The following is a 12,269-nucleotide window of genomic DNA, read 5'->3' on the forward strand; positions in this document are numbered from 1 at the left end:
TCCGCTGTCCGCAACCCAGGCTGTACCTTGAAGAAAAGCTTCATGTTTGCACAGCAGAAGTCGTAGGCCCGGTACAGCTCCTTCAGGACGTTCACGGACAGAGAGATGCCACTCAGAACCTCCTCAGTTTCCCCCTGCAGGCCTTTCAGCACCTCCTCGGGCTCAGGAAGGTCCGAGTCTGGGCGGAAGGGAAGACGTTTCCAAGGTGAGCCAGAGGGCTGACACCCAGGTGCGCTGTCCAAAGCTGCACGGTTGGTTAAAACGACCCTCTTGCCCCGCCCCAGGCCACTAGACCACTTCTTCTGACACACCCGCTGTGCCTCAGGCTTGTGGCCTAGCCGGACTGCCCACCCAGGGCCAGTTGTGGGGCCCCTCAGCCCAGGCCAAGGTCACAGCACCACCAGACTCTGGAGGCAGATGATGAGGGGCCCAGAAATGCAGTCCTGCTCTGGCTGCGGGACCCTGGGCCACTGCGTCCCTCTAGGCCGGGAGACAGGACCATGAGCCTGATTCTCACACACTCTGGTAGCCCAGGGCCCAAAGCTGCAACTCAGACCTTGGAGGCTGCGTAACGTGCGCTTGTGAAATGGAAGAAGGAAAGGGAATGGGTGTTGTCAGAGCAGATAAACCCCTCAAAGCCCCCGGCTGAGTCTTGGGGTGCCGGGACTCGGTGAGCAGCCCCTCTTTCGTTCCTCCTCCCTCCCAGCATGAGGCAGGTTGGGCTGGCTCTGCCCAGGTCTTGGGAGAACCCTGGGTGGCCACCCAGGGGGCTCTAGCCTTAGCCTGGAGCCTGAAAATTCTTGCACCCACATCTTTGCCTGGTTGAACATGGACGGGGATGCAGGGTGGGATGGGGGAGGGGAATGCTGGGGGTGGGGAGGGAAGGCACTGGGGCCTACCATGTCGATGAGCTGGTTGCAGAACTCCTGCAGGATGACAATGATCCTGGAGGGTGTGTTGTAGTGCTCCGAGGTGGCCCAGATGAAGCAGATGGTGTATAGCACCTTGGTGATGAAGGTCGGGAGCTGGGGAGAGACAGGCGGGCGGGCGCTTGGTCACAGCACCTCAGCTCCCCACTCCACACGGCTCCAGGAGGGGGGAACTCCAAGGGCAAGAAGAGATTCCCCCACCTAGTACTTGTGCCTGATCACAGCCAGGAAGCCCGCAGCCCCTTGCTGCCCTAAGACACAAGCCCAGAGCCTGCCAAGCCAGCCAAGGGACCCTCTCTAGCTGACGTACCGCCGTGAAGTCGGCCTGTTCCATCTCTTCCAGCAGGATACGCAGGGGCTTCAGGTACAGAACGATATCGTTGGCTTCCTTCAGGCCTGCGTGGAACAAGAACTGGGGCTCATCCCCACAGGAGTGGAAACTAGCCCCCATCCCTGATGGCGAGAAATGGTGACGGGCAGCTCAGTGTGTTTACAGACACCTGCTCCCTCAAAAGGCAAGACTCCAAGGAACTGCTGATGGGGGGAGGCAGACCCCGTCCCATTCCCAGGGTCGGCAAGGGGCCCACCCAGGAGGTGCTGACGCCTTCCTCTGGTGGAGGGGGGACATTCTCACAGGGCCACCCGCTCACCTTCAGTAACATTCATGTACACATTTTGCAGGGCTGGCCAGTAGCAACTTTTGGCTTTTTCCAGGATCTCGACTATTTTATTCACTTTGGGCCTATTGAGCTGCAAAGGAGATCAATTTTTTTTTTCCCAACAGACCCCAGATGAAGCCTGCCTGACCCCCAGGCTGGCACTGAGGGATCCATCCGGGTTACCCGGGTCCCCTCGGGAAGGCTGGGTACTCAGGACTCTTGTGGGTGCCTGGCCACCGGGGGCAGAAGAGCCATCACCTGCTCGTGGATGTACTTGAGGTTCATCAGCCGGGCGTCCCAGAACTCAAACTCGACTCGGGGAAGGGGGTGCAGCCCGTCCAGCAGGGCCTGGGCCGAGTCTTTGCTCAGCACATCCCGGATCTGGTGGGACCAGTCAATGATGATGGTCTCAATGGCGTGCAGCAGCGAGTTGTCCAGGGAGGAGGGGATCCTGCAGAGCCAAGGGTTGGGGGCGGGTGGGGGACGCTCTCAGTTACACCCGCAGGCTTCTTCCAGCTCCACCCTCAACGGCCCTCGTCCAGGACAGAGCCTGAGACAACACTGGGTCTTGCCCGGGGTACTGGTGCCCCCGAGAAAGAGGATGAGGGGAGCCAGCTCTGGAATAAAATCCATATTGCACCACGGCTCCTGGGCAGTTCTGATCGGGTCACCACAGCATGAGTGTTGGGGGCCTAGAGGGCCCACCTGTGTGATGAGCCCCGCAGGAGTGCTCGCCCTCTGATGGGAGTAAGGGAGCAGGCAGGCACTGCCACAGCTTCAAGAGCTGTGCACACCATGCCGTTGCAAAGGGCACTCAGGCAGGTGCAAGGTGACACCTGGGGGTCCTCGGGCTTCTGGGGTCTCTGGGCAGCCTCAGCCTCCATTCAGAAGTGCAGCCTCCACCTGCTGCAAACCCCTTCCATGCCCCTCACTGCCCACACCCTAAAGCTGGGGATCCCCCTTCCTGTGTGACCCCAGATGACGTGATGCTCTTGGCATGCCACGTATGCAGGGTCTAGTGCACGTGTGTGATGGAGGGGGGCTGGAGCACGGGGGTCCAGCCATTGCCCAGCGGAGTCTGGGGGGCTCCAATGCCCTGTCTCAGACTCAGCACCTAAAGGTACAGTCCTGCCCTCCTGGGCTTCACTAGCACCAAGACCAGTTTGTGGGGAGCTTGCCCTGGGGGTTCAGGGACCACCCCTCCCTCCAGCTCCCCAGCCGGGCCCCGACCTCTCCATGGACTCCAGCGTGCCGTCCAGACTGCCCAGGTGCTCCGGGATGGGCAGCAGGGTCTTCCCCTTGATCTTGCCGCTCATCACAAACATCTCGTTCTTCAGCTTGTGGACTTGCTTCACAATGTCCTCCGAGACCACGCGGGGCCAGCCGCTCATGTTTTCACTTTGGTTTAACAGGGAGTAGAGGACCTGGAAAGACAGGATTCTGTGGCTCTGCTCGAGCCTTCTCACCTGGGTGGGGGGACACCCAGGAGGAGTGGGGTCCTCGGCGACCCGGGACCCGGGGGAACCGAGCCCTTCTCCCTTTGAAGAAGGTGGTGGGGCTGGTCAAGGTGCTGAGACCAGTGATGAAAGCCTCCCCACCGTGGGCTTTTTTTTCCAAGTTCTTTTTTAAAAAATACTGATTGGTTGATTTGGCTGCCTGGGGTCTCAGTTGCATGTGGGATCTTTGTGGCGGCATGGGAGATCTTAGCTCCCCAACCAGGAATCAAACCTAAATCCCCAGGGTTACAAGGCAGATTCTCAGCCACTGGGGAAGTCTCCTAGTCCCTGTGTCTTTCAAGTTTTTTAAAAAATACTGATTGATTGATTTGGCTGCATTGAGTCTCAGTGGCATGTGGCAACGCATGGGCTTAGTTGCCCTGTGGCATGTAGGATCTTAGCTCTACAACTACAGATTGGACCTGAATCCCCTGCATTGCAAAGCAGATTCTTAACCACTGGATCACCAGGCAGGTCCCCCTGCACCTGTGTCTTTATAGAGGCAAAGCCTTCTCCACACTCTTGCCACAAGAACACACACTCCTGGCTGAAGGCAGACCTTCCTTGCTGCCTGGGGTTGCTGTTATATGCTGAACTGTGTCCCCCTGATTCACATGTGGGAGCTGTGACTCCTAGCACCTCAGGATGTGACTGGATTTGGAGAGAGAGCTTTTCAAGAGGTAGTTAAGGGGAGCCCTAACCCAGTATGACTGTTGTCCTTAGAAGACATAAGGACACACGTGAAGTCGGCCATCCACAGCCAAGGAGAAAGGACTCAGAACCAGCCCTGTTCACACATCAATCTGGGACTTGCAGCCTCCAAACTGGTGCTTTGTCAGGGGTTGCTCCCCTGATGGCTCAGTGGGTGAAGAATCTGCCTGCAGCGCAGGAGACACAGGAGATGTGGATTCATCCTGGGTCGGGAAGTTACCATAGAGAAACAAATGGCAACCCGCTCCAGGATTCTTGCCTGAAAAATCCCACGGACAGAGGCCTGGCGGGCTACAGTCTGTAGGGTCGCAAAGGGTCGGACACAACTGAACGACCAGTTCTGGGCCATGCCAGCCATCTCAGTGGACGTGAGGGGAGGTCGGTCTGGGTCCTGACTAACTATCCCTGTGGCCTGAATTTGTACAGGGTGGGGATGCCCACTACCCCCATCTCACAGATGAGGTGAGCGATGCCTAGGAGAGCAAGTCACTGGAACTCTGGCTGGTCCGACGGTCCATAGCGGGCTGCACCTCCCACGCCGGCCGACAGCGAGGCAGCAGGACGGTGGGGAGACGTGTAAGACAGCACTTGCTTTTCCCTTTCTCTGCTCCAAGTCTCAGAATTGGGAAACCCTTCTACTGCATCTCGAATGGCCCACACCTTTTGAGGCTGTGGGCAGGGATTGTCCCCAGGGCGGTATGGAGGATCTAGTGATTTCAAGAGAGACAGGTGATGGCCAGGGCCACTCAGCCTTCGTGCGCACAGCATCACCTGGAGGTCTTGTTAGAAAGCAGGCCAGTCTCGGTGGCCAGGGCAGCCGGACCTGAGCTTTCTAATACCTGACCTGCTTGTAGGCAACGTGGATGTTGATCTGTGGACCCACCCCTGATTAGCAGGGTTCAAGGCCACTCACACAAAGTATGGGAAGCAGGCGGTGTTCCTCCTGAGCCCTCCCCACTCCCCCGACCTCCCCGAGGCCTGGGTGCATCTACCTCCTCCACAACGGCGATCAGCTGGTCCACAGGCGTGGGGCTCATGTCCCCGTAGACCAGACGTTCCTTGTAGTTGTCCTTGCCGATGTTCTCGGGTCTCTTCTTGATGAAGTACATCCCTTTGGACTTGAGGGAGGCCGGGAAGCCCAGGCAGGGTATGATCATGCCGGCAGGATTGAGCGTCAACACCAGAACCAGAACATCTGGCTTCTCAAAGAAGTCGGTGAACAGAGCCATGTTCTCTTCCGTCCCCATCATTTTACTCCACTTGTCCGGCTTGAACCTCAGGACGAGGGAAGCGACACTCTCCATATACTCCAGTCTGACGTCTGGGGAATCGTCATCTTGACGTCAGCTTACACTGTTGCGGGAACAGACACTGAGGCAGTGGCCACCTCCTAGGGAATCTTTACTTCCCACCCATCACCGGAACCATCTGAAATGCCCGTTCTGACCAATCGAGAGAGAAAGAAGGATCGTCGTGCAGACGCTGCTTCCAGCTGGAGGGTGGGGTGGGGGTACCAGGAGCCTGTGTCCTGCTCTAGCAGGACAGCCGCCCTCTGCCTGGCTGTAGGTGTCACCGTGGAGCAGGGCCACCAGGCAGTGTGTCTGCTTGAGTTCACTGTGACCATCAAGTTAACGGGCTGGGAAAAGTAGAGATGGGCCCTGGGGAAAAGGCAAGGATCATCACAACAGAGTCTGAAGGGAGGGGGCGGGGAAGGGAAATGTCACGGAATGAAGTGACAGAGGGCCTGGATGCAAGATCCCGGGAAGAGGACATCACTCCCCCCGGATGCCAGACAGAGGGGGCGGCCCGATGAGCGGGTGAAGGTCATATTCTCCCCATCCTAACAGCAGCCACAGTGTACCCCAACGTTTGCCCTGCCCTTCAGCATCTCTTCCGGCCCCCAACCCCCATCACGTGCCCATAAAGGGATTTCCCCGTGGACTGCCGCTCACATTCCCTCTGGGAGAATCCCTTGTAGCTCTCTTGTAGGGACAGGGTTAACTGGAGAGCCGGGAGGGGGGGACCCCCTTGAAGCCCCAAAGAACCAAGACAAACGAGGCATTCCTTGTGAGCGTGAAATTTAAAGGGATGCTCCAAACCCTGACTGGCCACGAGCAGGGAACAGGACACCTTCCAGGGGGTGTGGGGGTGTGGGGAGGGTAACGGGGCTACTGGCCACCAGCACCTGGACTCCACCTCTGTCCTCTTGAGTCCCCTCAGCTTTGCCCCTGAGCACAATTCTCGCCCACTCACCAGCTGACAGCAAACGGCTCCTCAGGTAGCTAGCAGAGCCAAACGATTGGCAGCTCTTTCCAGACCAGTCAAGGAAATGGCTCCCGTCCCTCGAGGGATGCCAACTGCCATGGAACTTCTGCAAGTCTCATGGGAACTGGGATTCTAGAACTTTCTTAGGACCTGAGTGACCACTGTGGTGTGGTAAAGGAAAAACTGTCCATCACCCACTGCAGTGGGAAAGGCTCTAGGACCGAACAAACTGCCTTTGAACTAGAACATTTAGTTCATTTTCATTTCATGAAATTACAAATGTATCAGGATTTAAATCTATTGTCTTATTAAATGCTTATTTGTCTTTTTTTTTTTTTTTTTTTTTGACTCTTCTAGTTTAATTTTTATTGTTTCATTCCCTCCCCATTATCTTGGCTATTATACACCTTGCATTTCCTAGAGGCACATAGACATTATAACATGTATCCTGACTCACACTAGACTCATACTCACTGAAACCTGATAATGGAAACAATTACCCATTTACAATAGCATCAGAAAGATTGAAATACTTAGGAATAAATTTTCAGAGAAGGGCAAGACCTTCCTGACCCGCCAGCAGCTGAGGCACCAGCAGGGCCCTGGTTCCCACTGTCGACACCAGTCGATCCTGCCTCCTTGGCATCTCTGGACCGGCCCACCTACCTCCATGGCTACTGCTCTCTGGTCTAAGCTGCTGTTACCCCCTCCCCAACCCCCTGGTCTACGGACACCCTCTCTCCTCCTCCACACCACTTCTCGTCCCCAGCAAGCCATCCTCCAGAGCACCTCTCAAAAGACAACTGTCACGCCAACACCCGCTTAAAAGCCATCAACAGCTCGCTTGCACCACTTGCCAGTCTCGACACGATTGCCCTCATGCTCCAGCCACCCTGGCCTTCTTCCACCTCCTCCAAGACACCTGCTCCCCTGAGGGCCTTCCAGCCCCGCACAGAATCCTGCACCTGTGCGCTCCTCCTCACCCTCAGACACCACGCTACGACATCTTTCTCACCCTCAGACACCACGCTACGACATCTTTCCCTGCCAGGGTCTCCCCTGGACCGTTCACTCCCTCGATCTCTGCTGAGCACCCCGTGTTGCTCTGTGTCACGATGACAACTGCAATCAGTCAGGCACTAATTAAGCATCAGTCATCCGCTCCCCCCATTCCTATAACCCATCCCTTTTGATGAGCACTGCCACCCCAGGACCTGGCCCTGTGCCTGGCCTGCGGGAGGCCTTCAATAAACATCACCGAAGCAACGGAGACTCTGATAAGTCATGCTGCAAAGGCTGTTTAACCTCATCTAACCCAGTGTTTCCCCTCATGTAGTTGAGTGTGAAACCCTTCTCTCCTTTAAGTCCCATTACTCTTCTGAGGAGCAGTTTGAAACCCTAGATCAAGATTCTAACTGGTCTGTGCTGTATAGCACATGGAACTCTGCTCAATGTTATGTTGCCAGCCTGGATGGGAGAGGGATTTGGGTGAGAATAGATACATGTATATGTATGGCTGAGTCCCTTCCTGGTTCCTCTGAAACTACCACCACCATTGTTAATGGGCTATACCCCAATACAAAATGCTTTTGGTGTTAAGAAAACTTCTAACTAGTCCAACTTCCACCAAAATTGTAGTCCCCAGGGAGCACGCATCCCAAGGCACAAAGGAACAAACATCAGATGGTGAATCAGTGGAGTCAGGCAGACCCCGGCTTTAGCTGTGAAACAGCCTGGGGCTCAGGGTGGACGCCCTGCCTGGCATGGAGGAGAGACTCAGGAGGGACGTGGAGAAAGATGCTTCCCAGCGGGTCTCACCTGAGGTCCCACCTGAGCTGAGAAGCCAGGACAGGACTCCCGGGGCTCTAGATGGAAGCATTAGCTTTCCCTCTGTCCACACGGTGGGGGAAACAGTGGGCCCTTGGGAAATGCCAGGCAGCGGGAGAAGCTTCCTGACTGGGAAGTGCATGTGGGGCTGAGCAGTGGGTGACTGGCCGCGTCCACCCCTCCAGGGCCACCTGCCGAGGTACGTGGCTTCCTCACTTCCTTTGCTCTGACAGTCACAGCTGGGGAGGGCGAGCTGAACAGCTCACCCTCTACTTACAGTCCCCAGGGAGCGCTTCCTCCTGCTGAATCAACTTGGAAGACAAGTTTCCGCTGTCGTGACCCATCATTAAATACAACTGGCAGGACGATTTTCCTCAGCTGGGGACGCTCGCGTTGGGCGGGCGGCCGGGCCATCTGGGTCTCGTCGCTGTGCCCACCACACGCAGCCTCCCTGTGCCTGCTTTGGTGCTGCTCCACGTCCTCAGGCTGGGTTCCCGCCAGAAGGGCCAGGAGGTTGGGCGGCTTTGCCCTCTGTCCAGCGCGTCCTTGCCCCTGGCCTTGGGCAGGAAGGGAGAGCAGAGCCCCGCGGCCAAGCTGGCCCAGCAGGGACCTCAGGCTTCACGAAGCGGGCAGGGTGGCCTGAGATTTGTCTCTGACTCACGAGGTTTCCGAACGTCACTGCCAGGCAAGGCACCCTGGAGGCCTAGGGGTCTCTGCCTAGTGAGCCCCAGGGGGACACCCCACGTGAGGCATGGACATGCCCGGATTCCAGCCAGGCTGTGAAGCAGAGGGGTTAGTGGGAGGGTTTCGCAGCCCAAAGGCCTCTGCTTGCTGGAGGAAGGGGGTGGTGGGCGGGGCTGCCCGTGGAAACACGTGTTTGACTGATGAGCCTCAGGGTCAAAGGAGCACGATGCTGATGAGAGGTGATTGAGCCTTATTCAGCCCTGCTGTGATAGAGGAAAAAGCTGTGTTCACCTCCGAGGGCAGCAGAGGCAGCTGGGGGCTTCCAGACAGGGAGCCGTGTGGAGTCCATGGGTGGAGAATTGCTAACAGGAGGCTCCGGGCGAGGGTGATTCTTGTTAAAGGCAAGCCGAGGAGTACACATCAGAGATGAGGTTGAAGGACCTTGCTCCGATGCCAAGGGTAGGGGGTGACATCGCAGGATTCTCTGCCAGGACCGGCTTAGGCAGGTCCTGAACCAGGCCTGGGGTAAACCTGTCTAATGTTTGGTCAAGAAGAGCCTTTGCCCGAGTTCAGCCCGAGGATGGGCTCTGAGTTTGGGGAGTAGGCCAAGCTGTGTCTCAGGTTCCAGACAGAGAGTTCCCTCCCTACGACTCCGTTTGGCAGAAGGGGGAGCAAGACTTATCGCTCACAGGTCCTGGTGGATACAGGGCATGCCCAGGGCCACACGGTGAGCGGGTGCGGGAGAGAGAGCTGACCCCAGGCTCTGCCTTTCTTAGGGTCTGAGGGAGGGGTGTGTGCGTTTTTGAGGGGTCCCTCGTGGGCTAACTGATGCGTGAGAGGGAGAGACTGGGTGCAGGAAGCTAGAAACTAGCATCTGGTTACCCGGGTCCTCCTGGGCCTCCGCGGTGTGGGAGGAGGCAGAACATCCTACTTGAATGTTCTGCATGTGGCTGTGCCACGCGGCCGGCAACATGTTCATTCAGGATGGACGTCTTTTGACGTGGATGCCTTGCCGCTTGAAACCTAACGTCAGGCATTTACACTTCGGATTCGCCTGGGACTTGTGCCCAGTCCCTCCTGCCAGCTCCCCTTCCAAACGGCTGCGGTGGGTGCCGGGGCACCTCTGACACGCGCTGGCCTTGTCTCAACCCAGCCAAGTCCCGGGAGCATCCCAGGCTGCCCACCCCGCCTTCTCCTCCCCTCATCACGCACACACTTAACTTAGCCTAAGAGTTGATGGCACCTGCGATCTCTTTATTAAACGTGAGATAAAATAGTGAAAGGGCTAGTCACTTGGTCGTGTCCGACTCTGCGACCCCATGGGCTGTAGCCTGCCACCGCCCCTCTGTCCACGTGAATCTCCAGGCAAGAGTACTGGACTGCGCTGCCATTCCCTTCTCCAGGGGATCTTCCCGACTCAGGGATCGCACTCAGGCCTCCTGCATGGCCTGCAGATTCTTTACCCTCTGAGCCACCAGGGACACCCAAGATAAACACCCTGTCATTTTCTTTAAAAACAAACAAACAAACCATTTCAAGCAAGCCTTTAATTTTTGTTCCACTCTTTAGAGTGTGGTCCTCCCAAGGGGTCCCTGGACTCGCAGCATCAGCATGCCCTGGGAGCCTGTTGAGGATGCAGGTGCTTGGGCCCACCCTGACCTGTTGAAGCGGGAAATTTGGGGGTGGGGGGAGCCATTTGAATTTTAACAAGTCCCAGGAGAGTCTAATGCATTCTACAAGTTGAGAACCACCAGTTTGGAGTAGAATTTTGGTCTCTGTTTCGAGTAAATCCATTTGAAGCAGCCAATTCTCCTTAGCTATGGAGCCCTCCTGTATTTCCTTTCATTTTGGTCCTACTTATTTGGGGAGAACCCACCCCCAGGGCCTGAGTCCTCTTCAACAAGCCCACCGGTTACGTGGGGAGCGGGTGCCTTGAAAACACTGCTTCTCCCGGTGGCTGCGCAATGGAATCACCTGGGAAACCGCCCGAACTCAGGGTTCTAGCCCCACCTCCAGGCTTCTAAGTCACTTCTGCTGCTGCTGCTGCTGCTGAGTCACTTCACTCGTGTCCAACCCTGTGCGACCCCATAGACGGCAGCGCACCAGGCTCCCCCGTCCCTGGGATTCTCCAGGCAAGAACACTGGAGTGGGTCGCCATTTCCTTCTCCAATGCATGAAAGTGAAAAGTGAAAGTGAAGTCGCTCAGTCGTGTCTGACCCTTAGCGTGGAGTGGGGTGCCATTGCCTTCTCTGCCACCTCCAGGGGTCAGGGCCAAATGCTCGGATGTTCACAGCTCCTCCTTGGTTCCAAGCAGGGGCAGGTATAGAAACCTGGCCCGGGAGGGGAGTGCCCCGCAGAGGAGAGTCTGGCTGCCTGCGGCCCATTGTATCGGAATGTGTGCGTGTATGTTAGTCGCTCAGTCGTGTCCAACTCTCTGCGACTCCATGGACTGTAGCCTGCCAGGCTCCTCTGTCCATGGGATTCTTCAGGCAAGAATACTAGAGTGGGTAGCCATTCCCTTTTCCAGGGGATCTTCCTGACCCAGGGATCAAACCCAGGTCTCCTTCGTTGCAGGTGGATTCCTTACCATCTGAGCCACCAGGGAAGCCCCGCTGTAGCGGAATACTCGCTGACAAACTAGAACTTTGGGTGGACTAAGTGAAAAGCGCCATTGCTGTGTGGCAGGGCTCATACCAGAACTATACTCGAAGGGCCCAGAGCTGGGAGCAGTTTTCACCCCAAAAACCTCGAAGTCAGACTTGTTCACATTGACCGTCTCCCTCGGGGGACAGACCTCGGATGTCCCCTGCTGTCCTTGCAGGACAGGTCCTATGAGGCCCCAGGGGCAGTCCCAGGCTGGTGGCCTCTCCCTGCCCCTCCCCTACCGTCCTTGTCTCCACTAACTAACTGCTCATCAATCATGCTGGCCACTCGGGCACACTTTGTATTTGACTGGGGGCGTTCAAGGACAGGCTGCTTTTAAGAGGCCCAGCATCCCTCCAACGGCTTCCAAAACATTACAGCTCAACGTCCACCCGAGACCTGGAAATAGTATTTCTTTCTCAAAAGGACAAAGACTTCTTTTGAAATATTAAAAAAAAAAAAAAAAAAAACTGTGTTCTAGAGTAATTTCCTCTTCAATGACTTGGTTTATAATATCTCATACTGGAAAACAGTATCTCCAAGGTGAAAGTCAAGGACCCTAAGTAGTAAATGGGACTTGACACACCAGCAAAAAGCTACAAGACGATGGCTTTCTCACTGAAATGTGCCAGCCCTCCCACAGGCTCTGTGCTTCCACCAACCAATGTCCTGTTTGCCTGCAGATTCAAGCCTAACTTCCAACTTCACGGGAGGGAGAGAGAGACCTGGGCCCTGGGGGCTAGGCCTCTGCTGGAAGGCCTTCTCCACTTTGTTTGCAAAACAAAATGTGCTTTGAATGTAATGAGTCAGGAAAGAAGAATTTGATGAAGGTCTGGAAATGAAATTTCCTGCCTGTGGTTGGACTCAGCCGTCTGTCTCTAAATCTAGCCCAAGGACATTCATTGTGCCGAGACCAGGCTGTCTCTGCATCTCCCAGACTCCTGGGGTGGGGACAGGTCATGCGGGAAGCGGGGTGGCTGCCTGCACAAACAGGGCCGGGTTTGTGGATGCCACCCATCCCTGACTCCCTCTCTGGTCTCTGCCGCGACTGGGGG

The 12,269-nt window shown here is 56.3% G+C and overlaps 1 protein-coding gene across 1 annotated transcript in view; it reads right to left on the reverse strand.

The window, feature by feature from the left end:
• Positions 1–11,493, reverse strand: part of DNAH17 (dynein axonemal heavy chain 17) — a 99,800-nt gene extending 88,307 nt beyond the window's left edge. The window contains 11 exon segments of the mRNA XM_070389484.1: positions 27–163; positions 166–178; positions 900–1,025; positions 1,240–1,325; positions 1,580–1,679; positions 1,847–2,039; positions 2,819–3,012; positions 4,788–5,131; positions 8,280–8,444; positions 11,266–11,400; positions 11,457–11,493. Coding sequence (XP_070245585.1) covers positions 27–163; positions 166–178; positions 900–1,025; positions 1,240–1,325; positions 1,580–1,679; positions 1,847–2,039; positions 2,819–3,012; positions 4,788–5,131; positions 8,280–8,444; positions 11,266–11,400; positions 11,457–11,493 — 1,530 coding nt within the window.
• Between the last annotated feature and the right edge of the window lie 776 nt (positions 11,494–12,269).

The sequence above is a fragment of the Bos mutus genome, chromosome 19, assembly GCF_027580195.1.
Source record: "Bos mutus isolate GX-2022 chromosome 19, NWIPB_WYAK_1.1, whole genome shotgun sequence".
In the NCBI taxonomy this organism is placed as follows: Eukaryota; Metazoa; Chordata; class Mammalia; order Artiodactyla; family Bovidae; genus Bos; species Bos mutus.